Source organism: Neurospora tetrasperma (genome assembly GCF_000213175.1).
Source record: "Neurospora tetrasperma FGSC 2508 unplaced genomic scaffold NEUTE1scaffold_81, whole genome shotgun sequence".
Classification (NCBI taxonomy): Eukaryota; Fungi; Ascomycota; class Sordariomycetes; order Sordariales; family Sordariaceae; genus Neurospora; species Neurospora tetrasperma.
The window spans coordinates 9,758,508-9,784,312 of record NW_009799179.1 but is presented as its reverse complement, the minus strand read 5'-3'; the positions used below and the strand labels follow the sequence as shown (position 1 = coordinate 9,784,312).

The window sequence follows — 25,805 nt, the reverse complement described above, 5'->3', positions numbered from 1 at the left end:
AAGTCGGGTTTGATGTTCACAGGGAGTCGTCAGGGCGTCCGTGGCGGGGAGGGGCTCAGACAGTCACAGGTTCAGAACACCAAGCCCCAGGGCAGCTTCCCCGTCACGACGGACCTGGAAGAAGGATTGACGCTTGTATCCGTAGCGAGGCACCACTCCAATGTTCTAGGCAGCTCTAGCAGGGCATATTGTGGAAAAAGCCGGAGAAATCTAATGCTGGTCACCGACCCCCGGCCCTGAAATCCTTTGTTTTCATTCATTGCCAGGTGTGCTTGTTGGAACATATAATCTACGCAAGGTACACAGTGGCTGAGCTGTACTTATCTAGCTGGCTGACTGAGCAAGATCTTGAAGGTTCGACACTGTCAAACCAACACCTCGGCCACCAATTCCGTCTTCCATCAAATTTCACCTGTCAAGCGAATCCTATGGTGATGATTATCAAATAGGGGTCACCAACCTAAGGTCACCAATGGTCTGCTCAATGGTTCACCTCTGTTGCGAGAACTTTGACCTGCCAAGCCGCCTATCCGAGACCAGAAAGATACAGCATCGGCCGATCCCACGTCGTGATCTCGGACAAGACTCATAGCGGCCAACAGTCCAATACACACTCTCCCTCGATTGCATATACCTAGAAGACAACCAACCGCCCGCTGCAACGACGGCGAGCTTGTTTGGGACAATGGGTAGGTAGTATAAATGGCATGTGGTTGTGGTTGCGATATTAGCCGTACCATTGCCGTCTTGCGTGGTAAGTAGGTATCTTTGCTGCGCATATCCATTACATATCGCTGGTATCAGGGAGTGTTACCCAATTCAGAAAGACGGGAATATTCACAGAGTGTGGCTGTCTGTCTGCCTGTGGCAAAGTCCATGGCATGACATAAACTGTCCTTTGTTGGCATCGTCGGTGGAAGTGAACAAGATCGATACCTACCCAAACGGGAAACTTGAATAAGATTGCAGTGGACGGGTTGAGTGGAGGTGCAACGCGACACTGCCGACGTATCAGCCTTGAACATCAGACTCCCGTCGCTGTTCCTGTCCAAGGTGCCTGGGTGCTTCGGTGCGACAGACAGATGGCATCGCGCGTGGATGGAAGCGATCGTCTGTCAATAATCATCTTGATGAGAGGCCGCCCGTATGCCAAGTCCCTTGCAGTTAAGTTACGCAGGTAACAAAAACAGTGAGCGGCATGACAGATGGCGGCGTTGTGTTATGGTCATGTTTCATTGCGATGATGCAAAAAGGGAAGGAACTGAATTCCACTCGACAACTCTCTCGCAGTCCAAAAAATGAGATTCATTTGGCTCACTGCACTGCGAGGCACAGCTCTGCCAAGATTGCCAAGTAATGCTGCAGTGCAATATGCTCCAGAAATGCCAGCTGGTGGCGGCCCGCTGGCCCAGACCCTGCCGGCCTCAACCACGTCCCCGTCTGGGCGCGCACCGACCGCACTGCAATGACCACTGCACACGCTTCCAGGTCCAGCGGCCCAGCGCACTCGCCAAAAAGGCCACTACCAGCTGGCTTAGTCAGCACGTGACAGACTTTAGCCCCATTCGTTTTCCCCTCCCACACAAATTTTGAGGAACGACTCTGAAAATTATCAAGTCCCGAACGTACGCATCGTCGTGATCTTGCCATCCAGACAAAATGGCTACGCAAGCGGTCCAGGTTTTCGGCAAGAAGAAGAACGCCACGGGTATGTCGAGATATTGCATTTTGGAATTTCGGGCCATCTCATGACAGAGCGACAATTGCTGACGTTTTTGCGACAAATGTAGCGGTCGCCCGCTGTGTGCAGGGCAAGGGCCTCATCAAGGTCAACGGTGTTCCCCTTAAGCTCTACGCCCCCGAGATCCTCCGGGCCAAGCTCTACGAGCCCATCCTTCTCCTCGGTACCGACAAGTTCGCCGAGGTCGATATCCGCCTCAAGGTCTCCGGTGGTGGTCACGTCTCCCAGGTCTATGCCGTCCGTCAGGCTGTAAGTTTGGAAATCTGCGACTCCGGAAACAGTTTGCGACAACAGATATGCTAACAGAATTGCTCTCTACAGATTGCCAAGGCCATTGTCAGTATCTCCCGATTCACGAGCCCCCTTTTCCCCGACCGATAACACTTTGCCGAATTCCATGACACGATGCACCCGAAGAATATGCAAAGACGAGAAAACTAACCAGGGCATTTTTGGTGGATTTACAGGTCGCCTACTACGCCAAGTACGTCGATGAGCACTCCAAGAACACCCTGAAGACCGCCCTCATCCAGTTCGACCGTACTCTCCTCGTCGCCGATCCCAGACGTTGCGAGCCCAAGAAGTTCGGTGGTAAGGGTGCCCGCTCTCGCTTCCAGAAGTCCTACCGTTAAAGGACTACCTGGAGAGGGAGAAAGTGGTGGTGCTTGGATGGTTGTGGTTGTGCGCTGGCTGCTTTTGTTGGCGAGCATCATGATGCGTGGACACGGCGGACGGCGTTCTTCGGCATTGCATTGATCAAGAAAGAGACCCGAGTCAAGTTTTCCGGACGACCACGATATGGCTTGCTGCTTGTCTGCTAAGGGAGGAATTATCAGCAACAAACACGGCCGTGTGTTGCCGCATCTCGGCCAGAGATAGAGGGAATGCAAACAAAAGACTCGAGTCCTTTCTTCTGTTTTGTTTCTGCAGACCTCCCAAAAAGCGAAAGAGATACCACACATCCATTACACTACAACAGGTCCGAATCTTTTTGGTGGTTTAATGATCAATCATGCGCGAAACGACGAGACATAACGACCGGTTCAGCAACGTCACATAGAGAGAGAGCTCTAAGGGTAGAACTTGGGGCGATCGAACTTCCAGCACACCACACAATAAGAAGGATCAAGCCATTTCATGTTCCTCTGCGGTTTCTGTGTTTGTGCCATTCTGCGATTGTGACTGGAGGCAGCAGGCGAGCGAGTGTTTCGCTGGTGAGTCGCGGTGACAGTGTCACTGAAGCTAACGATAGAACCGACTGAGCGACCATCCGTTATGAACAGGGGAATCAAGAAGGCCAGAGTGACTCGGGGACAGCCTTTAGGCCTTGCCTGGTCTGCAACTACGGTCAGTGTTGTAGAAGCTGTCTCTGGTTTTCCGCAGTTCATCATGACTGCTTGGGCGACGCGGCTGTGAAGTCAATCACAATGCCAAAGGTCTCTACCACTGGCACACCCGCTTGATGAAGGTCAGCTGTCCTCTGGTTCGTTCAGCCCTACGATCATCGTGATAACCTCCGAACGAATCACTGCGTAGAAGTATCTTGAGCCTTGCCGGAGGTCAATGAACAAACCGGGATACCAAGCCGAGCCATCACTCTGGAAGTTGAAGTAAAAACGGCGTAGGGTAATGTGATGTCTACCCAACTACGCTCACAACATTCCAGGTGTGTAGGCACACATGAACCCCTAACACCTTTCTTAATTTTCATTTTATTTTTCCTTGATTTTTTCTTTCCCCCACAAAGCAGTTGCTGGACGAAACCATCAAACCCAGGCTCTCTCGGTCTGATTCACATGGTGTTACACCCTCACTCAAACATTTACATGTACAGCACGGTGCACCTTCAGCCCAGCAATTTGATCGTCAGGTACCTACTCAGTTCCTTGTGTGCTTGTTTGGACTTATACGTGCTTCTTCTTCTTTTTTTCATGAAATCACCAACATCTTTAACGGTTACGGTTCAACACAGCCATAAACAAACCAAGAACGACGAGATTCAATACTTGGAACCCATGCAGCTTCACATTCATGAACAATGGTGTGAGTGAGTGTCCGTATTGCAAGCAAGTGCGAAATTTCCCCAAACATGTCTTCCAGTCGAGTCCCCCATCCCATCCCATCCCAATCCCAGCTGGCATCCATGACCACCATCCCTTCCCCCCCCTTCTCCAAACCCGCGGTGCGCGCGGCGCGCAGCCCTGCGCTCTTTGCTCCAGCCAATCAGACCGACCCACGTCAATAAACGATGGAGTCGTGTCAGTCAGTTCGAGGGGTCAGTCAGTCAGGGCCTCGCTGGCATCGATCAAGGGTACTGTAGTCAGGTCCCCAAACAACATAAGTCCCAGTTTCCTGTCCTTCCCCCCGTACCTACAACCTACCAAATGGTTTTGAAAGGATGCAAAAGAGGCCAGCCAGGAGCAAGGCAGGAATTTTGTTCTGGGTTTCAGGCAAGGACCTGACAGAAATATTCATGAGGGCATGCCTGGTTCCTCTCTCTTGTTTGTCTCTTTTGTTTTCCTTCTCCTCCCGTCCATTTTCCCCATCCGTTGTTTTTGGTGTTCGTGTAGGCCTTCAATGATCTCGCGCCTGCAGCAGCCCAACAACAACAATAACAATAACAACAACAACCAATTCATCCGCCTCACGCCTCGTGCCTCGTTGGGACCTGAACTCGCTCGAGTCTCGAGTCTCTTGCACCTCAGGGTCACTCACCTGCCTACATACACACCGTACGGTGCTACTCCATGTCACTCACCTTGGTTTTCATCGACCGATACGATTGAGTTCGCGGTAATCCGCGTCGTCCATGTCACCATTCGAATGAGTATTTCTACCTACTGCTACTCTCCTTCCTGTCACAGACCTGTCGTTCTTAACTATGTCTACAAATCATGGAATTGACTCTCTGGGATCTTCCTCTTGTCATTGTCACTATAACTATCCCTCTGATACTCAAACTCGCTCGCTCACTCGCTCAAAGTTGAGTACACGAAGAGAAGCGGATATCTGGAAAGTTACAAGGTTAACCCAAATCCCCTTTCTTCCTCGTTTCCCAGATCCCTTCCTTGTCCACACCTCGTCTTCGCAGAACCTCTCAACTTTCCATCCATGATATATCCAAACCAGGTAAAGCACACGTCGAAACAAAGGAGACAAGAAACTACACAAGATATCACCCCATTCCTATTACCACATCGTTTCCAACTCCCTCCCGTGGTTTGAGTGGCGAGTGCCATTTCGTTCTAAGATTCGTTTTAAGCCCAGTCGTCGCCGACGGACAGTTTTCCCAATATTCAAATGAAAAAAAGGAGTTCGCTCTTACACCAAAACGACGACGCTGTCCCCTTCATCACGTGGACAATAGGGGACGAATGCCGTCAATGTATAACAGCATACCAGAAATATATCCAAACAAACGCGCAAGCCGAGATCGAATCGAAGATACCTACACGACCGCGATCTGTTGCCGACCGAGAAAAAGAATCAAACAACGTCGTCGTCTGCTGGTTCGTCGTCGCAAAGGATACCGAAATATCAAAATCGAAATTCGAATGGCGCGAGGTCCGGAAAAGAAGATGAAGAACAATAACAAACCCAGGCCGAGGTCGCTGGACTGTTGAACCAGCGACAAACTCATATGTCCGGGCCGGAGATCGAAACCAAACAGCGCGTGGGTATTGGTAAAACGCAAAGAAAACCCTCATCCTTCGAAACCGTTCGGATCCGCTCATTTCCCAGCAAACCTCATCAACCACTGCAGCACCGCATCGAGATTCATCTCCTCCTTGGCCGAGATCCCATAACAGCTGACCTCCCGTCCGGCGATGCTTTTCAGATCCATCGCATCAATCAGCTCGTCGACACTCAACCGTTCCGGCAAATCGGATTTGTTGCCCAACACCAACAAGGGGATACCCTGGAGGGTTTCGTTTCGCATAAGGGAGTGCAATTCCTCCTTGGCTTGCGGGAGCAGACGAGGATCGGCGATGTCGACGATAAAGACTATCGCGTTGACGCCTCGGCAGTAGCGCTCCCACATCTGCCGAAAGCGCGGCTGGCCACCGAGATCCCAGCATTTGAGCGTGACATGCCCGCGTTGGACACGCTTGAGGTTGAAGCCTACTGTTGGGATAGAGCTATGTGTGGTGTGATATTAGTCGTGGGGGATAAGGAAGGGGAGAGGGGGTCAGGAGGGGATTTGATGAAATATGGGATGGGACCAAAAAGAGGTGGCTTACTCAAGGGTGAATTCTCCGCCCTGGAATTGGTCAGCAAAAGCTTCAGCTATGGAAGAGGTGGACGGCATTGGCGACTCACCGAAATAACTCTCAGCAGTGACGTCTTTCCTGCGTTCTGCAAGCCGATCATTGTCACATCCATCTCCGTCGCCCTGTTGTATCTGATATGTGAGCAATCGATGCGATAGGACAAACTGGGCAACTTCTGTGACTACTCACCAGAAAGTTCTGAGCAACCAGTCATAGACTTTCTTGAATAGCCCGGCCATGGTGGGTAATTGATGTGAAGTGATGCGATGGCGGTAGTAGATGCGAACAGGACGAGAACGAATGAAATCGTCGGGATCCGAAGGAGTTATAGACAATGGCGTAGGCGTAGACCGGACTGATCAACAGGTTGTATGGTCCGGATATTGACAGCAGCAGCGCACGCAGAGCGGCAGGCAGGTCTCAGTCGGGATATTACTTTTGCAGGCAGACGATATAACAGGTATGGTACAGGACACACGAAGAGCAGATAGTGAAAAGAAAATAAAAGTAGAATGTCTCGTATGACTCTGGCACACCCGTCACGGGCTGGCGAATCTCGCAACGAGGTGGGAGATGCAGTTCTTGTGCGATCTGGGTGGGATATGGGGTGGTTGAGGATAGTCCGTCCGAAGCCGACGCGGGGCTATCTGGCTGTCTGGCTGCTGCTGGGGTGCCGCGCGGGTGTGAGAGTGACCGAGTGGGTGACTTGACTGTGGGTAGGTGTGTGTGTGTGAGCGACTGGGATTCCGTACGGGCCGCCGCTCGCCAAGGTGAGATGATGAATGACCTCTCTCTTCTGGAGGAAGAGTGGTCCGTGCCTCGAGCCGTGATGATTGACGGATGTACTTTGTTAACTGTAGTACACAGATGAGAGCGGCTAAGACCCGGGTTTCATTCGTTTCCCTCCCAGGGCAGTAGTAAACCGGGGTTGCTGGCGGTGATCAGACTGCGAGCGTGCGATGGCGGATATCGATGAGCGAGGATAGTCGAGGTAGCAAGTGTTGGGAGATGATCATCGGCGGGGGAGACAGACTGGAAACGGAAGTCGCCAACTGGAACTAGAAAGGGAACTGTGTGATACCCGCCCGTGATCACGGACGAGAGCGTCTGAAAAGAGGGACCGGGAAGAGCAAAAGCAGGGTGTCTAGAGTATCAATCGATGCTAGGGTCTCTAGAGACTAGCTCGGGGGAGAGACTGGGGTTGACGGCGGCAGAGGCGGAGGCGGCAATAAGACTGAAGGTCGCACGAGGAAGAGAAGACGGTGTGCCAAAATGGTCAAGTCTTGGGACAAGACAACCAAGGTGTCTGATGTAGGCTAGAGACTGAAGAGTCAGATAGGTACTGTAGTATCGGCGGGCCTTTTGGTTTGAGGGCGGATGGGAAAGGTGTATAAGGTTGGATCGAACTGGAGGTTGCCGCTGTGGGATGCTGATGCTGATGCTGATGCTGGGATTATATGGGATGGCGAATGGCGGATGGCAGATGGCAGATTAGTACTGCAGGGACTGTTGTTGCTTCTGCTGGTTGGGTGCTCCCGTCTGCTTTCGTTCTGTGCGCAGTCAACGGGCCAATACGTAGAATATGTAGATCAGTCAACAGAGTCTAGTCTAGCCTGGTAAAGTCGCCTCCGTTCGGGTGAGGACTGTTCGTTGGATATGTAGACGCAAGATGGCTGCTGGTTCGTCCGTCTGTCAATCAATCAAGGACCGGGAACTGGCTGGGATGGATCTCGCTCGCCAGGGACAATCAGATCAGGGCTCGGTAGCCGGATGGATCTGTCCTGCTCTAGTCCCTTTTTTCTCTTCCGTCTCCAAAAGCTGTGTAATCCTTGGAGAACCGTTGTTTGTGTTCCTCGACGCTGGACGAGGAGAGAGTGTGACTGATAGGGTTGAGTGCAGTGAGGACGGATAGTACTGATTGTACTACGGGCAGTGATATAATGAGGCCGAGATGTCAAAAGTCAAGTTTGTGTGAAAATTTGAGAGACTCCGTCAAGACTTTTGTTGTCTGTCATTGTACAGTAGTAGCGACTGGACTGGTAAGTAGACCTGAAGACTGAGCCTACAGTACAAGAGGAACCCTGAATGGATCAAGACGGGAAGGTGGTGTATTGTAGAGGCCACCAACAGACGCAACAGCGGGGTAGTTGCGTTCTTCTGATTGGCCCATTGAGTGAGCTTCGGGGCAGGTTCCATTCCCCACGCACGCTTTCAAGGCCCATGACGGAAGGAGCCCTTTGGACTTTTGTCAAGTGTCAACCTCAGTGAGATCAATCCTCAGCCATCACATTAGTGTGGAAGGCGACATTAAGGGAATGTTGTTGCCAAGGAGAGATGCTAGGTATACCTAATGACTCGAACTACTTCCCATCAAGTTCAATACAGTCATGGTGAAACCCGAGCAGCTCGTGTTATTTTAGTGTACAGGCCCCAAGGCTCAATCAAGGTCACCAGGAGACAGGGCCACTTTGCCTCGGGCTTAAGAGATGTCTTGGTGAGTGGAGGGAACAAGTTCCAGTCCGCGATACTTACTGCCTACCTCTATCTAGTACTTCCACAAACACTGATGCTAATAACCACCACCAGTAAACACAACTCGAGGCTCTCCCAGGCTCATCGACCAATGCCACAACCCGCCAGTCATGGCTATCCAAGATTACCAGTGATTGATTAAACGACCATCCCGTCTGACGGAGTGCGGAGTGAGGGGGGACTGCAGTGCATAAGTGCAGGCAGCTGCATAGATTTTGCGGAGAGGATTAGTACATGCAATGCAGGACGCGTACGGAGAAAGATTCGAGTGATGGCATTTGATCCACTTCAACTTGTGCTAGCCGTTTTTGCGGCCTTGAATGGGATGAACGGGTTTGAGATTGCCGTTGGTTTGACTGACTTATAGGCCGACGGCCACTCCCTCTTCAATAATACTGACACAGTCCGCGATAGGGCCGGGCAGAGTGGTTGCCCAGGTCGGGCCATGAGCTCTTTTGCTGCTGACGATAATTACCGAAACGACTCAAAGTGTCCAAAGTCCACTTCTCATTCGGCCGGGAAAGGGACGAACTACCTACCACAGGTACCTAGAAAGGGGGACCGGAAAGCCATGAGGTAAGGCCTCGAAGACGGCCGACATATGGCCTCTCGGGGAATGCAATTTACTAGTGTACCAACGGGATTCGACTTGAAAAGCAAACATTTGGCCGTTGGAAGAAGCCAACATTTTGAGGAAGACTGCCGACTTTCTCCTCTTCAAGAAATGTCATGACTGGACCAATGAACAGTCTCCTGCTGTGGAGCTCAACCACTGACGAACCTCCGACTCTCATCATCATGGGTCACAACGTCACGGCAAGCAACTTGACACTCCAGTGGCGTGCAAAAAGGGTCTGATATCAACAGGAAGAAGTGAACCACCTGTTGTGCACAATAATCTTGACATGCCCGGGATGGAACATGTTGAGGTTGCACTGCGTGCCCGTTGAATCATCCACATCTTGTGTCTCTTTCGTCGTGCCATTCACTCCCCTCCATCCTCAGCTCAAACTCAGTACACTACTGAGTACGGCACTCTGCACAGCATCGCCGACGCCAGGCACCAAGCACCTCACTGGCCATCAAAACCCTGCTGGTACTTCCTTGTCCGGCTTAGCGTCATCCAAACGGGCGTGACAAAATCGAACTGTGGGGCAGCGGTCCGATAAGCGATAAGCTCTAACAATTCGAGAAAAAAAAAATCAATGCAGCGCTGGGGCGGGCAGCGCATTCAATTCCAGTTGTTGACGCGCTCGAAAAGTTGAAGGTCGGTGTCCACGCCTGCGACTGACTGAAGGGACGGAAAACAGTCCAAGTCAACAAACTAAACCATATACCCCGTTCTAGAGATCAATGCCCCCGGCGCATATCTCTGACAACCGCCAGATACCCAGCCGGCAGATTATGAAGGAATAATCCAAGGAGCGCTTCACTTTGCTGCTTAGAAAGCAGACAAAAGCCCATCCATACTTCTGGGTTTTATATCCACCTTGAAAACACCAACCCGCATATCCCGAGATACTGTACCCCAGGACAGGACCCCAAGTCCTCCTCACACACCAACACACAATGGCTCCCCAACAACAGCAGCCGACCAGCCAGGACTGGGACGTCAAGTTCAACCAGGTCCGCCGCGAGAAGCTCTTCCGAGACCCCCCGACCGACCGCACCGCCTATCCCGCCCTCCAGGCCGCCGTCGACCCCCACATCGAGTCCTTCAACGCCCTCTTCCGCGACGATGGCAAGCCTTCCCTTCTCGACCACGCTCTGGCCGAGATTGGCACCAAGACATTCCTAGACGGCGATGAGCGCGCTGATCCCCAGGGCAAGAACAAGCTCACCATCCGCTACAAGAGCATCGAGTTGCAAAAGTCTCAGGTCCCGCCCACCAACCGCTGGGCCAAGAACCGTGAAATCTTCCCGGCCGAGTGCAGAGAACGACATGTCTCATACAGGGGCAAGCTGTCGGCCACCTTTGAGTATCGCATTAACGATGGCGAGCCTCACGAGTTTGTGCGCGAGCTCGGCCAGATGCCCATCATGGTCAAGGTAAGCCTGGTGACCGGAGATATTCCCAGTCTACATCATTCATGTCTAACAATTCTGCTTGTCAAAAACAGTCCAACAAGTGCCACCTCCAAAACAACTCCCCTGCCCAGCTGGTAGCAAGAAAGGAAGAGTCCGAAGAATTGGGCGGTTACTTCATCGTCAACGGTATCGAAAAGCTCATTCGCATGCTCCTCCTTAACCGGAGAAACTTCCCGCTCGCCATCGTCCGTCCCAGCTTCCAGAACAGAGGCGCCTCCTACACTCCGTACGGTATCATAATGCGATCCGTCCGCCCTGACGAGACCTCCCAGACCAACGTCCTCCACTACCTCAGCGACGGCAATGTCACCTTCCGTTTCTCGTGGAGAAAGAACGAGTACCTCATCCCCGTCATGATGATCATGAAGGCCCTCGTTGAGACAAACGATCGAGAAATCTTTGAGGGTCTTGTCGGCCCACCCCAGTCCAAGGGCGTCGCCAACACCTTCTTGACCGACCGCGTCGAACTCCTCCTCCGCACCTACAAGAAATACGGCCTTTACAGCAAGACCCAGACTCGCGCGTACCTCGGCCAAAAGTTCCGCGTCGTTCTCGGCGTCCCCGACACCATGTCCGACTACGAGGTCGGCACCGAGTTCCTCCGCAAGATTGTCCTTGTCCATCTCGGCTGCCAGGACGTTACCGAGCAGCAGGATGCCGACAAGTTCAACATGCTGCTCTTCATGTGCCGCAAGCTGTACGCTCTCGTTGCCGGTGACTGCGCTGTCGACAACCCCGATGCCGTCCAGAACCAGGAGATTCTCCTGGGTGGTTTCCTCTACGGCCAGATCATCAAGGAGAGACTCGAGGAGCTGTTGACCGTTTCCTTCCGGGCCTCCCTTCGCGACTACCTCAGGAGGAACCCCACGGTATCTTTCCAGTCCGACACTTTCCTCAAGGACTTCCCCATCGCCATCTTCCGCAGGGCCAACGAAAACATTGGTCAGTCGCTCGAGTACTTCTTGTCTACCGGCAACCTTGTGTCTCCCTCCGGTCTCGACTTGCAGCAGGTTTCCGGCTTCACCGTCGTTGCCGAGAAGCTTAACTTCTTGCGTTTCATCAGTCACTTCCGCATGGTGCATCGTGGTTCCTTCTTCGCCCAGCTCAAAACGACAACGGTCCGTAAGCTTTTGCCCGAATCGTGGGGTTTCCTCTGCCCTGTCCACACTCCTGATGGTTCTCCTTGCGGTCTTCTCAACCATTTGGCCCACAAGTGCAAGATCATGACGGAGTCTGTGGATGCCTCTACCATTCCTCGTCTGGCTTTCGAGCTCGGCGTTGTCAACATTTCCTCGGCTGCCACCAGCGAGAGTGTAGTCGTTATGCTTGATGGCAGGATCGTCGGTTGGTGCACCCCTGAGGAGTGCAAGTCCATCGCCGAGACTCTCCGTTACTGGAAGGTCAACGGCGAGAACGGCGTACCTCTTCAGCTCGAGATTGGCTACGTCCCTCCTTCCAACGGCGGTTCTTACCCCGGTCTCTACATGTCCTCTCAGCCCGCTCGTATGGTCCGTCCCGTCAAGTACCTCCCTCTGCAGAAGGAGGATTTTGTCGGTCCTCAGGAGCAGCCTTACATGTCGATTGCCTGCACAGAGCAGGAGGTCATCCCCGGGGATTCTACCCACGTGGAGTTCGATCCTACTAACATCCTCTCCATCCTCGCCAACATGACCCCCTTCTCCGACTTCAACCAGTCTCCCCGTAACATGTACCAGTGTCAGATGGGTAAGCAAACCATGGGTACACCAGCAACGGCTCTTGCCCACCGTACGGACAACAAGATGTACCGTCTCCAGACGGGTCAGACGCCTGTTGTCCGCGCACCTCTGCACAACACGTACGGTTTCGACAACTTCCCCAACGGCATGAACGCCGTCGTCGCTGTCATCTCCTACACCGGTTACGACATGGACGACGCCATGATTCTCAACAAGTCGGCACACGAGAGAGGATTTGGTCACGGTAGCATCTACAAGACTAAGAAGGTCAGTCTCAAGGATGACAGCAGGACACGCTCGGCCAAGAGCATTGTCAAGATGTTCGGCTTTGCGCCCAACAGTACCATCCGGGAGTCCACCCGCGACATGCTCGACAACGACGGTCTCCCTCGCGTCGGCCGTCTTCTCCGTGAGGGCGACGTCATCTGCGCGTGGCACACCGTTTCCGCCGACTACAACGGCCAGCTCGTCAACCGCGACGGCGTCACTCACTACGAGCGGTATAAGGACTCGGAAGACGCCTTTGTAGAGGAAGTCCGCGTCATCGGCGCCGACAATGGCACCGAGCCCCTGCAGACCGTCTCCATCAAGTTGCGCATTCCCCGTTCCCCCGTCATTGGTGACAAGTTCTCGTCTCGTCACGGTCAAAAGGGTGTCCTTTCGCAAAAGTGGCCCGCCACCGACATGCCCTTCTCGGAAACCGGTATCCAGCCCGACGTCATCATCAACCCTCACGCTTTCCCGTCGCGCATGACCATTGGCATGTTTGTCGAGTCGCTAGCCGGCAAGGCTGGCGCCCTGCACGGTCTCGCGCAGGACTCCACCCCCTTCAAGTTCGACGAGCAAAACACGGCGGGCGATTACTTTGGCCACCAGCTCATGAAGGCTGGCTACAACTACCACGGCAACGAGCCCCTCTACTCGGGTATTACGGGCGAGGAGTTCCAAGCGGATATCTACATTGGTGTGGTCTACTACCAGCGTCTGCGTCACATGGTTAACGACAAGTACCAAGTGCGTACTACTGGCCCCGTCGTGCCTACGACTGGTCAGCCCATCAAGGGTCGTAAGAAGGGTGGTGGTATCCGTGTCGGTGAAATGGAGCGCGATGCCCTTCTCGCTCACGGTACTTCGTTCCTCCTTCAGGACCGTCTTCTCAACTGCTCGGATTACTCCAAGAGCTGGATGTGCCGTCAGTGCGGCTCCTTCCTTTCCACGCAACCCACCGTGTCGCCATTTATCGGCAAGCGCAAGGCCGTCAGCACTGTTAGGTGCAGGAACTGCGCGGTCAGGCTGGACGATATGGAGGATGTCGATCTCATGCAGATTGACGGAGAGATCTGGGAAGATGGCAGCGGTACCCAGTGGATCGGTGGAGAGAACACTACCATCGTTGCGGTGCCGGGTGCGCTCAAGTACTTGGATGTGGAGCTGGCGGCTATGGGCATCAAGCTGAAGTACAAGGTAGATAAGAAGGATGAGATTAGGAGGGGACAGTTGGTAGGGAAGAAGGCGGGTGATTTGATGTTGACGGCTTAAGAGATATGAGAGTTCTATGTATGGATGGGTCTGGTCAAAGGGTACAGAAAAGTTCCTATGTATGGGTTTATGTGTTTAGCAGCATCATGGGAGTAAGTTAGGGTAGTGTAATTTGCAATGTTCGAATGTTTTTCTCTCCTGTTTCGGTCATACCGGCAGACATTTTCTTATTCCCATGGCATGGTGAAACCATGAACAGGAGTAGCATGTGGTGGGACACTCGAGTGGATTTGACTTTGACGCAAGTGAGCTGAATCCCGTCATCCACAGGTCATTCTTCATGGCTATGAGCAGTGGTTTGATGACAAATGCAAACTTGACGGTAGCACAAGAGAACGATGTACCTGAACACAAGAGCGGGAGACGACACCAGGACGCAAGATTGTGTTTAACACGATCGGATAGCTGCCGTGACCCCTAATGATAGGTATGCGTGTCAACGATGGTGCAGTTGAAGAAGATGGGGTTTGATGATGTGATTGGCAGCATAATGGAAGTGTTGTCCCCGAGTGAGGAACTCGATATTATGAAGCTATTCACAACGAGGTGACTTTTTCTTTCAAAATACTTTCAGTTTGTTACCATGACCAGGTGAGACACTCCAACGTAAGATCACACTACAGCTGAAATGGATACAACGCTGATACGGATAGTTACCTCCAGTGACTTGACACTTGACACGCAACACGCCCATCCAGGAAGGAAGCAATTTCAGTACCGATGTCGGGTTTCACCTGCCTCTCTGAGGCCCGACTTCCGATCACGGCATTCGGATCCCCCAGTCTCTTGCCAGATGTACCTTCCTTGTGTCAACCGGTGTGGAAATTATGTCGGTAAGTACCTTCCACTTTCAATCTCGCTGCTCCTTCCAGAGGAAGTTCTCGTCCGTTCCATAGAATCGTCACTACAGTATCACGCTCGGCTCGACTCCATGGCACTTGGCTGTCTCTCCACTTCCCGGGCAGTTTCAGACTTTTCTTTGACATCTTCAATTTCATCTGACTGGCGATCGCAAGCTTCAGTTCGTCTCGCTGTGTTGGTGTTTTGGGTCGAGTACCTTGCCTACTACGACAATCTGTACTTTGCCATGATCGGTAGTCAAGGCATGCTTGACAATCAGAAAAGCCACTGTCCACCGTGATCGGAACAGCAATCAGTCACTCGTTTCGTACTTCAAGATTTTTTTTGTTCTGGATCCAGAAACTCTTTTCTCTTCTTTTCTTCTAATCTGTCCATCTCGCCAACTCCTCCTAATCAGCATACTCGAGTCACGTCCCAATCTTTGCCATAATTCTCGACCATCAGCATTCCATTCTGGCTCGGGACCTTCAAGGACTTCGTCAATGACTACTTCGACACCCATTTACCTCCCCTAATCGCAGCTCATCACCGCCTTGGTTACATCCCATTCCTCTCCGGTCTCTCCCACCCACCCGCAACGGACGTTTACCTCGCCCACGTCTTTCTCGACCAATCTCCTTCTTGGTCAGTCATTCGTACGCTTCACCGGTTCTTCTCCGAGCAAAGACTACGTCTCAATCATTACGACAACCGAGATTGACACTACTTGCACATCGCAACCCATGCCAATGGCACGCTTTCGGTTACCACTCGCTCTGCTATTTCTCGCTGTGTTCGCTGCGCACTCCGTTCTCGCACAATATGGCGCGTACGACTACGGATTTGACGCAGCAAAGCTCATAAAGCGCCAGCTCGCTTCGCAAGAACCGGTGCCGGTAGTAACGGGAGCCGAGGGTGGGGAGACAATCCGACCTCGACAAGAAATCCGTCAGCTGGAACAGGACAAAGAGCTATGGACGCTCTATATCCTGGGGCTCAGTCTGATGCAGTTCACCGATCAGTCATCGCCGGTGTCGTGGTACGGGATTACTGGTACTAATGTTACACTTGAGGTTCCCCCCTCTTCATTCTTCTCTGTCTACTGACACGCTACACGTGTGCTTTCTGTCATGCTAACCAACAACGTCAACCAGGGATACACGGCATACCTCACCAAACCTGGGGCGGTGTGACTCCTACTCCCGGAAATGAGGAAACAGGATATTGTACTCACTCCTCGATCCTCTTCCCGACATGGCATCGTCCTTATCTTGCCCTCTACGAGGTACGTCTCTCTCTGTCCCTGAGATAATGACGCCTGCTGACCCAAGACCCGTCACAGCAAGTACTTTACAACCTGATCCAAAACATTGCCAAATGGTGGCCCGAGGGCGAACCACGAAACCGATACCAGGCGGCTGCTCTCCGGTTCCGCATACCCTACTGGGATTGGGCCTCCAGCCCGCCTTCAGGACAGAGCGTTCTGCCTCTTAGTGTTGGTGGGAGCCCGTACGTGGATGTGAATGGCCCCAATGGAGTGCAGAGAATTGCCAACCCCTTGTTCAGTTACTCCTTCAAGCCGCTGAATGCTACTGCCTTTCTTCAGGATCCGGTGAGTGCAAGTCACCTTTGGCGAAGCGACCTCTGCTGACATTTGGTGTACGACAGTGGGATATATGGACAACTACTCTCAGAAGCCCGACTACCAGCGATAACAAGGCGCAATCCAACAACTCCCTCGTGGCTGTGAACTTTGACCAAAATCTCGACTCAATTGGCCAACGTCTTTACATTCTTTTCTCCAACTACGGCAACTACAGCACCTTTAGCAACAACGCCTGGATACCCTACATCAATAATGGCTCCTTCGACTCCCTCGAAGCCATTCATGACACTGTACACAACCTAGCCGGCGGCGGCGGACTAGGCCAACCCAACGCTCAAGGCGGCCACATGGCTTACATCCCCTACTCCTCCTTTGACCCCATTTTCTTTCTTCACCACGCCATGGTCGACCGCATCTTCGCCATCTGGCAGTCCCTGTACCCAAGCAGCTACGTCACCCCCATGCAAGCCTACATCGCATCCTACACCACCTCTCGAGGCGAGTTCCAGACCGCCGCCACCCCTTTGACACCATTCTACTTTAACGCGAACGGCACGTTCTGGACATCGGACATGGTCCGCGATCATACGAGGTTTGGATACACCTACCCCGAGCTGGTTGGAGTGTCGGGTAGTGTACCGAACAGCCAGAGCCGATCACTGTCAAGGAGGGCAAGGGAAAGGGTAATGGCAGCGATCAACCGCCTTTACGGTCCATCGACTCCCTCGAGTCTCTACCGCAAGGAACTACGAGCCGGAAGACTAGGACCAGGGAAAAAGGTCCCCGGCAATCTACCTGCCGGAAGGGTCTTCAGCGGTAATGGGCAATACAGGGAGTGGCTAGCCAATGTGAGGGTGAAGAAACAAGCCTTGGATGGGCCGTTCTTCATTCATCTGTTTCTCGGGGAAGCACCAAAGGACTCGAAGGAGTGGGCGTCGGCCAAGAATCATGTCGGGTCGATGGGGGTTTTTGCGTCGGATGAGCGGTATGGGGAGAGTAAGATGGATGGGATGGATGAAGTTATGGTTTCGGGAACTGTGCCGTTGACAAAGGCGCTAGTTGAGAAGGTGATGGGGACGGGGAGGTTCGGCGTTGGCGGTGCGGTCAAGGGTGTTGTTGCAGGTGCGGGAGGCAGAAGTGTCGGTGGTCGTTTTGTGGGCTTCGAAGGTGACGTTGGCAATGGCTTCAGGGGAGAAGACGAAGGATATGGAGAAGATGGAGATTGGTTAGGACAGGGGGAGATGTTGAGGAGTCTGGACCCCAAGGACGTGGAACCCTTTCTAAGGAGAAACTTGGTGGTGAATATCGTCAAGGTGGATGGGAAGGTGGTTATGCATGGGAGTTATGTGGAGGGTTTGGGGATTCATGTGGTCAGTTCTAGGGTGAGGGCGGCAAGAGTTGAGGAGGAGTTACCTGCTTGGGGCCAAGCGGAGAGTGGGTTTGATGTTGTCTGAGGTACAATCATGTCAAGAGGTGTTGGCTTGGTTCTTTGACAAGACTTGTAGTTGTTATATGTTGTATTGGTGGTGATGGAAAATAAGGGTATGGCTTTTTGTTAGAATATGGGGATGATAATGGCCCTTTAGGGTGTAATTGTAGCTGAGATTAATGAAAGGCAGTGATTATTCAGTGAGGAGATTCGACAGAAATTCCAAATACCCCCAGCGAGTTGAACATGTCCACGTTCTTCGCCACTGCTCGTCTGCAGTTGTGGATACCACCAGGACACTCGATGATTTCTCGACAAAGACATGTTGAATAGTAGGGTATAGCCATGTAACTTGTAGCTAGGGAGCTGTATATTAGGTAGGTAGACTTTGTTGCGCCTTGTCAGGTCAAAACAAGACTGGAAACTCCGTTGCCTCACCGCCCTCAAGACAACAACTTGACAAGGCGGCCAAGGCAAGCGGCAAGGGTGTAGTAGGTAAGCACCAATGACCAAGGCGAAGTCTGAACACTGTGTGGCTATTGGACACTAGAATTCAGAGCTACCCCCTCGACGTTAACTCAAGGTAAACCTAGATAAGGTAGCTAGGAGCTGCCTGCCTGACTGACTGACTGACTGACTGACTGACTGCCTAACTGCTTGGATGACAGGAAAATCCACGTGGAAAATTCGAGGCGAAGCTAGGTAGCTGCCCACTGCTGCAAGGGGGTAGAGCCTCATCTTCCCAGCCAGACTTGTCTCTTGTACTCTTGTCTGTTTTCTATCCCTTTTCCATTTGTCACGTCACCGCTTCATTCATCGCCAGCCCCAGCCAAGACGGGGCAGGGCAGGACTGCTCGGGACAAAGCCCCCTTCGAGTTCATGGTATGGAGCCGCCTTGTAGGCGTCACGTTGCTGTTGTTGGTGGCTTCATGGAAGGTGAGGTGAGGCGGCTGGGCGTTGAGGATTTCACTACCTCATCTACCTAGCCACCATATACTACCATAAACATGTATGTAGAGCCAGGGAGAATAGGGCTGTGTGGTGGTTATTCTGAAGAATACGGGTGATATGTGTGTTGACGTGGTTTGATGACTGGAACTGGCTGATGAGGGGGACAGACCAAGCAGGCTGAACACAAGGCGGTTAAGTTGTGGGTACATGTACCTTGTTGGGAAGATGTAAGTGAAAAGGACGAGGTGCCTACCTACCTGTAGGGAGTGAAGCTCATGGAGACGTAGTCGAAAGTTGGAGATTTTCAATGTGAGGCAATCAACGGAACAGCAGACACCTTTTCTCAGTAAGGCGATCAGTGAGTAGTCTTCAAGGTAGGTAGTCAACTTCGTTGCTGTGCCATTAGGAAGCTTGCCTAGTAGCTACATTCCGCAGTTCCAGTCCTCGGAGATTGGATTCGATGGAGTGTCATGATTTGGTGAGTTTTGGTTCTTTCCAGGAAGCGCCAACCGGTTGACGTGGAGTTTTTTGAGCACAAGGCAGAAAGGTGAGACGGACTGAGGAGGAATTTGTTTGTCACTGCCTCAATGAAGGAGAAGGAACGGACTCCCAGCCCGGGATGAGACCATAGAGGTATGCAGTCGGGCGAGTTGACAATTTGAGCGGTGAAGTGACTGACTCAAGGTATTGGACAAATTTGTCTTGCCTTGTTTCGCCTCGTTGTGCTGCTGGTTTCACGGTCAGGGTGCAGTCTACTCAGTCCGGTTGTCGCTGATACTTCTTAGGTAGGTAGGTAGGTACGTAACTAGGTAGGTACGCTGGCAAGTGCTTGAATCTGAGTGTGCGTGTGCGAGTGTTGGCATCGCGGTCGCAAACCGTGGTCGGAAAGACGGCAAGTCCAAGACATGAACAAAGAGAGGCTTAGTGAGTCGGGTCAGTTGCTCGGAGGCATCCGATACTCTCATCTCCAGCCTGATGCCAGGTCGGTATGCTAAGTTATGTGCTGTGCCGCCTCGAGACACCCAAGCTCAGTGTACCGGTCGAAATTGGCGGTGTGTGTGGAATCATAATTGGGAACCGCGCTTGAAGACCGTGAATCTGAGGACAACAGAAGGAGCATCATGGACAAGAACGAATAGTACGGACTGGTCCACCCAGGTGTCGTCGTGTCGATAGGCATCCAGTGTATACACTTCACCCACTGCAGGCTGTGATAATGAAGCGACGACCGAACAAAGAGACAGGGGGCAGTGAGGACGGAAACAAATTTGTTTCGAAACATGCGGGATGACACTCACTGAAGTGATGGTGTGTTACAATAGCCACCCAAACTCAAAGCCGGAGAGGCCTGTGTGTGCAGTCCAGAATGTCGTGTGTGTGGAAACTGAAGCCCAAAAGAGAACATGATGCGACGACAGTCTGCCGCTTTTGGAAACTGGAAGTGCATTTTGGGAGTTTAGGAGCTGTCTTTCTGTGCTTGTGAGCTGAAAATTTGAAGATCTTTTTGCTTTCGCTGACTTTTGTTGCTGGGCGGAGATGCTTGGCGCGTTTCCAATTCTGCTTCTCGTCGTCATGGTCATCGTCATATCTTGCCCGTATCAGCGGCTTACACCACCATTTTTGGCAACTTTTCATGCGAAGTATAGGAATTGGAAATAGGAGATGCCAAATGTGTGCTTGAGAATGAATTTCGGCTTGGTGTGGTATGGAAAAAGTGCGAGTGTCTTCGGCCGTCCCAGCGTGGCCGTTGCGCCACATCTGTGCAGTCCCAACGATCAGCACCGGCCTCTGAGAGCGGCCAAATTACCAAACTTTTTTTTCGCTGCCAGTTCGTAGCTGATCTCTTTTGGGCGTATCAGCACTGTGACTGAAAAGTTTCCCGCCTCTGCCGTGGAAAGACTTCCTGCCGTGGATGATATCACTGGTTCAGCGTTGGAAAGGCCGTCAACGTTTCACAAGCCCCGCCAGTCCACACCATCTTGGCCGGAGTGATTCTTTGGCTTGTGAGACAGTAACCCGCGAACGCCCGCTATAGACACGTCTGATAAGCCGTCTCTGTCAGCAAATGGCGAATGAGAACAAAGCTTCGGAGGCGTGATGAAGGAGTGTTCGAGGTCCAGGTACCCGAAGTCCCAAACCATCGACTTACATGGACATGCATAACAAGTCAGCAAATGAGAGCTCGACTCGCGTCCAAGACTTGGAATGGCCTCTGAAACTATCACAAATTTGGAAAGGGCAAGTTTTGAACGAACATTAGCTTCCTTGCGGTTTCCTTAGCGTATCCCGCCCTTCTGCACCGCAGTCGCCGCAATTTCCTTCTTTTGCTTCTTTTGCCGTTCCTGGACCAAGGCCTCAGCCTTTCCCCTCCGGCTGCTTAACCTTCAATTAAATCGGTGTTTCAAATTTTTTGGCCCACTCATGCCGGACCTCGAGAATGGCATCTGAATGGCTTCAAAACATGGTCTCCGCTCAAGGCATCCAATCGGCCAAGCAGACTTACATGCGAAACAGCAATACCACATGCGGAATTCCTTCGAAGCTGCTTCGCCACGATGCCAATGCAAGTTTAATGAGAAAATCAACTTCACCGTCTTTTCAAGCCTCAGTTGAACCCCAAAACATTTCCATGTCAGGACGCGTGAGGAGGCTATTCTGAAGCCCGGCAAGAGTCGCGTCCAAGTCCGCCTCGTCAGAAGGCCAGTAGAGCAAGCCCAATCCCGTCGCCTGGCGCCCGTTCTCCGGATCATCGGCGGCCAGAACTTCATCATGCATGACGAGATGTGTGACCGGTTTGTCTTCCAGGGACACTCACACATGTTTTTAGTGTCAGTGATGAACGGTAGCAGTCACACCGCCCGCCGATCCGATCAGACTCTGTGCCTTGTCGCCATGGTACGATCCAAGCTACTCAGTTGCGAAGGTTGCCGTCCCGGGACCGAAGCCTGGTGGTCATGAAACGTCAAAGGTGACAGTGGCATACTTCTAGAAGCCGAGTTCCGAAGGCGTGATTCTATAAGCCGGCGGTGGTAAGATTGGCGATAGTGATCAGCATCTTGGAAATTTTGCTTCAGCCACCCATGGGTCAGTCCATTGGCCAGTCAGCTACCAGTTAACCAGTGACGATGCGCTGTAGGTTTGATAGCCAAGGTATGTACACGTGAGTGATAGCGGTGCGTCAATGCAACCCTGCATAGACACCCCGCTATGCCTGCAAGCCGCCCTTGTTCGGGCCTCGGTAGCATGTTTAACTGTAGACGACAAGACAAAGTCATCGAAGCACGACGACAAGAGATGCGGGACGTGCCGTGAAAGGGGCTTGGTGATTATAACATGCTGTACTCTACGTTGTCAATCAAGGCGGACTGTGTGTACGCAATCAGAAATGGCGATGGCTTATCTCCGCATATCCCCCGGCCTTCTTGCGCATCCACTTCTTACGACGCCGCAAGTTGCAGGGGGACCTTGAAGCCTCGACAACAACGAAGGGTATTTCCACGAGTGAATAGAGAGGCCCTTATGCGCAAGCCCATCCAAGCCTAGCGGCGACAAGGCCCGACGGAAGGTGACTGACATGGAGCTGCATCTGGACGGCAGGCTGACTGCCTCTTTGCTTCTTTCTTCAAGGGCGTTCTCGTTGTTATGTGAGACATTGTGATACTGCAGCAAGCAGCAGGCATGGCTTAATGACGACATACCATGTAAGTCAGTCTTGACAGCTTCAACTAAGCTTTTCGGGACGTCTTCGTCCAAACCGGGAGCCGAAGTTTGACCCCAACCTTAGGCTGCAACTGCTAGTAGAGCATCTGGGACTCGTGACTGCTGCGCCATGGCATATGAACAGAAAGGAAAGAAACTGGGGAACACAAGGATCATTCTGGGTGTACGTCTGGCTCAGGCACCGGTATGGAAGCGTGTGCTTCGAGGTGATCCAAGGGCGGTGAAGTTGTTCAGTCCAACCTGACCTCGACTTCATTGCTCCCCTTCCGCCTGTCGGTGCGCCGTAATTGTCGTGATTGGGCTTTTTTTGCACGCTTGCGCAAGGTACGCAAATAGGTAATTGGAGCTAAGCATCATACGTGGCACCTGGAAGCATGCCACGCAGGTACAGAAGCTGGAGGGGGTGGCACTAGCTACCCCGACGAGCCCGTCAGATACTTTGGAAAATGATGACGGGCAATTGTGGGCGATATCAACCAATACGGTTTGCAGCGAAGTACTCCTGACAGAATATGCAGGTGTCTTCGGGGTAATTTCGTCTGCAGCGAGTCGTGTATTGCGTTGGAAGCCTCATACTCTTTCTTCATGTCTCTTCGTATTTGTCCTGTGATTGTAAGATAGACCTGCGGCCATGGTGGAAGAGATGACGAGTGACCACAACCCCTCTATCTCCCCAACCTCCTGACGGTACCTACCGCAATTCTCGGTCGAGACAAGCGACTCATTGGAAGGGTGCAACCCCAAAGTAAACAATATTGACCAATGGGAAAGTAGACGGCAGACCGAGACAGGAGACGGACCAAGTATGGCCTGGGGCATAGCCATTCCGACTTCCAGCCTGCTTTCGCAGAGGGCTTGTGAGAAGGACTCTGAGAAAGAGCCTCCTTTTCCACATGAGCTTCGACGAACGGATGGCAGCGCTACTTTTAAGGCACAGTCTCTCGTAGGACATCCCAACTTGACCCCCGCGCTCTTCTCCTCTTGGTTTCCACCATCCCGAGCCTGATACAGTAATAGCCTGCAATTGCCTCGATACCGCATGCTCGATTCTGTCACACCGAAACACCCTGATCTTCTGATTGCTTTGTTGTACCTCCTAGTTGCCTCCGCATCGCGGCCTTGCCGGCTCCTATTGCACCAACCTACAGTTAACGGCACATCCCCAGACACTGCAGAACTGCCCGAGCCCATAAGGGAGGTATGACTATGGCGAACCATCCTTTCCACCGTCGTGTCTTCAATGGAAGTGCCGACTTCCAGAGAGATGATTGTCCAGGTCCCTGTCATCCTGGAGAGTACCTTAACCGCCAGCCGTCCTACCCAGAGGTCGGACAAGTCACCGAGGATTTCAACCAATATCCCTTAGGAATACCGAATGCTACCGAGCATCTCTTTGGCCTCGACCAAAGTTCTTCCGGTACCAGAGATATTACCGAAGAGTTCTTTGACTGGGACCTGTGGAGTAAACAAGATGAGGTTACCGTCACGACCGAGACCTCCATCGAAGGGGACTCCTTGGTTCGTTCGGCTCCGTCCGCAACACAAGACCAGGATACTAGGATGACCTTGGATCATGAATCCGAGACGACGGAAGGCACTGTCATTGTCGCTACCTCCAGTCCCCTTGCTATCCCATTTCTCAATCAGCCGACGCGCGGCGAAAATCTCGACCCTAAACGATATCCAACGTCTGAAGACATCGATATCCATTTATCCGAACCCGACAGTCATGATGCAGATGAAACGCAGGCCTCATCTCGAAGCCGACTTGGCAAGCAGACTGCTAAGCGCGAGCGCATTCTATCAAATCCTGAAGAGACAGCGCGTACCCGAGAAAACAGAGCGTGCCTCTCTTGCAAAATTCAGAAGACCAGGGTAAGACAACTTAATCCGAAATATGAAATTTTTGACGGATTCGCTGACAAGGATAAAAGTGTAAGCCTGACGGTCCTTGTCCGCGCTGCGACAAGTTCAGTAAAAAGGTCGGGAGCCCTTTTACTGTGTGCAACCGGGCAATTTTGACCATGATCAGGACGAAGGCTGGTAGGTAGCCCAAAAGACATCGTACCAGGTGAAAATAGCTGACCTTGTCGAAGATTGGCCACTGACAAACCAGGTTTTGTGTCAACCGACACGCGAACAGGCCTGGGGCAATGCAAAGCGTACTGCGCTCCTCATCTCCCACTGCACCAACGCCGGCAACGCAATACTGTTGGTTCACGGTTGCGAGTTCATCGAATCGGGGCCAGACCTTCGCTCCTATTATATGGTAGGCATTGCCCCTGATGAGGGTCCCAGTGATAAGGATCTTTATGACTGGGGCAAACGTGATGTGGAGGCCCATGCCGACACCGAGGAAAATTTCCCGAATTGTCTTGAGAAGTTCCTCTTGCTCTATGAGCAGATGTTTCATCAACGTTATGTTGCGAACGTCAAGAGTAAGCCTCAAAGCCTCGATTTTCTTGCAACATGTCGACTAACGCGATCTACACAGGCTCTGATCAGACCAGGCCTGGCAAGTTCCACAAACTGATGGACAACGCGCAGTATGTGGCGTGTATGGCAAGGATCTGGACTGCTAGGCGATTCTCTGTAAGCGGAGTACCCTTCGGTTTCGACCCTGAACCAGTGTCGGTTTTCTTGCGCCAGCGTGCTGGGAAGGTGATAGGGCCAATCGAAGGGCAGATACTGGAGCTGCTCAAGGCGTTCTCAACCTCCACGGAGACCAAGATCACGAAGGCGTTCTCAAACTCCCAGGAGACCAAGATCACACCTGACCTCGAGTCCACTATGGGTTCAGCACTTGTTATTGCTGTCTGGACTGCTCTGTGGCAGATGATGTTGACATACCGTAGCGTGCTCAACCTGACGCCGCCTGGCACTGGTGAGTCTACCCCATCCAGTATCCCCCCTACTAATATGCTAATTTGACTGGCAATAGCATTCCATGAGGAGACTAATGAACTCTTCCAGAGCATGGTGACGATATACTCGAGGCTCTTCCGTACGGCAGAAGTGCTCAGAACCGTGGAAAAGGCGTTCGACAGTGCAGATGCATTCGATAACGGTCAAGTTAGACAAGCCTTTCGGAAAGCTTGGGGGACGCGTCTTGATTTCTGTAAGCAAAAAATCAGCCTTCCTGCCCCTATTGACACTCTTGGGTTGACATCTCAATAGATTGCGAATTGAAAAACGGGCCATCATCCAACAGTCAAGATACGCTTCTAAAAACACACGTCGTAACCTGGGAAGAGTTGGTCTTGAACCGGCGGAGTAACGAAGGAAAAGGGAAAGTGTGCGAGAAGAAGCAAGCTTGAGTCCCCAAGCAGAAGACAAAGAGATACTAGTACATAGGTCCGACTATACAGGC

The 25,805-nt window shown here is 52.2% G+C and overlaps 7 protein-coding genes across 7 annotated transcripts; 6 read left to right on the top strand and 1 right to left on the bottom strand.

Annotated features, from left to right (window-relative positions):
* Positions 1-1,522: 1,522 nt before the first annotated feature.
* Positions 1,523-2,889, top strand: NEUTE1DRAFT_119323 (40S ribosomal protein S16; the record flags this gene model as incomplete). Its single annotated transcript, XM_009859073.1, has 4 exons — positions 1,523-1,708; positions 1,791-1,990; positions 2,063-2,077; positions 2,209-2,889. 4 exons carry the CDS (start codon positions 1,660-1,662, stop codon positions 2,371-2,373), a joined length of 429 nt encoding a protein of 142 aa, XP_009857375.1.
* A 2,511-nt stretch (positions 2,890-5,400) lies between these two features.
* Positions 5,401-6,299, bottom strand: NEUTE1DRAFT_93426 (uncharacterized protein; the record flags this gene model as incomplete). Its single annotated transcript, XM_009859072.1, has 4 exons — positions 5,401-5,880; positions 5,983-6,002; positions 6,062-6,134; positions 6,202-6,299. The coding sequence occupies 4 exons, from the start codon at positions 6,249-6,251 to the stop codon at positions 5,472-5,474; spliced, it is 552 nt and encodes a 183-aa protein (XP_009857374.1).
* Positions 6,300-10,113: 3,814 nt separating this feature from the next.
* NEUTE1DRAFT_74716 (DNA-directed RNA polymerase I subunit RPA2) lies at positions 10,114-14,035 on the top strand (the record flags this gene model as incomplete). Its single annotated transcript, XM_009859071.1, has 2 exons — positions 10,114-10,593; positions 10,665-14,035. 2 exons carry the CDS (start codon positions 10,114-10,116, stop codon positions 13,887-13,889), a joined length of 3,705 nt encoding a protein of 1,234 aa, XP_009857373.1.
* Positions 14,036-15,478: 1,443 nt separating this feature from the next.
* Positions 15,479-17,789, top strand: NEUTE1DRAFT_93419 (uncharacterized protein; the record flags this gene model as incomplete). Its single annotated transcript, XM_009859070.1, has 5 exons — positions 15,479-15,782; positions 15,884-16,018; positions 16,076-16,341; positions 16,398-17,419; positions 17,585-17,789. 5 exons carry the CDS (start codon positions 15,479-15,481, stop codon positions 17,787-17,789), a joined length of 1,932 nt encoding a protein of 643 aa, XP_009857372.1.
* Positions 17,790-21,176: 3,387 nt separating this feature from the next.
* On the top strand, positions 21,177-21,704 carry NEUTE1DRAFT_106670 (uncharacterized protein; the record flags this gene model as incomplete). The annotated part of the gene is made up of 3 exons (XM_009859069.1): positions 21,177-21,307; positions 21,352-21,601; positions 21,639-21,704. 3 exons carry the CDS (start codon positions 21,177-21,179, stop codon positions 21,702-21,704), a joined length of 447 nt encoding a protein of 148 aa, XP_009857371.1.
* Positions 21,705-22,969: 1,265 nt separating this feature from the next.
* Positions 22,970-23,655, top strand: NEUTE1DRAFT_119322 (uncharacterized protein; the record flags this gene model as incomplete). The annotated part of the gene is made up of 1 exon (XM_009859068.1): positions 22,970-23,655. The coding sequence occupies one exon, from the start codon at positions 23,241-23,243 to the stop codon at positions 23,439-23,441; it is 201 nt and encodes a 66-aa protein (XP_009857370.1).
* NEUTE1DRAFT_127012 (uncharacterized protein) lies at positions 23,642-25,752 on the top strand (the record flags this gene model as incomplete). Its single annotated transcript, XM_009859067.1, has 5 exons — positions 23,642-24,310; positions 24,579-24,873; positions 24,930-25,319; positions 25,377-25,553; positions 25,613-25,752. The coding sequence occupies 5 exons, from the start codon at positions 23,642-23,644 to the stop codon at positions 25,750-25,752; spliced, it is 1,671 nt and encodes a 556-aa protein (XP_009857369.1).
* Between the last annotated feature and the right edge of the window lie 53 nt (positions 25,753-25,805).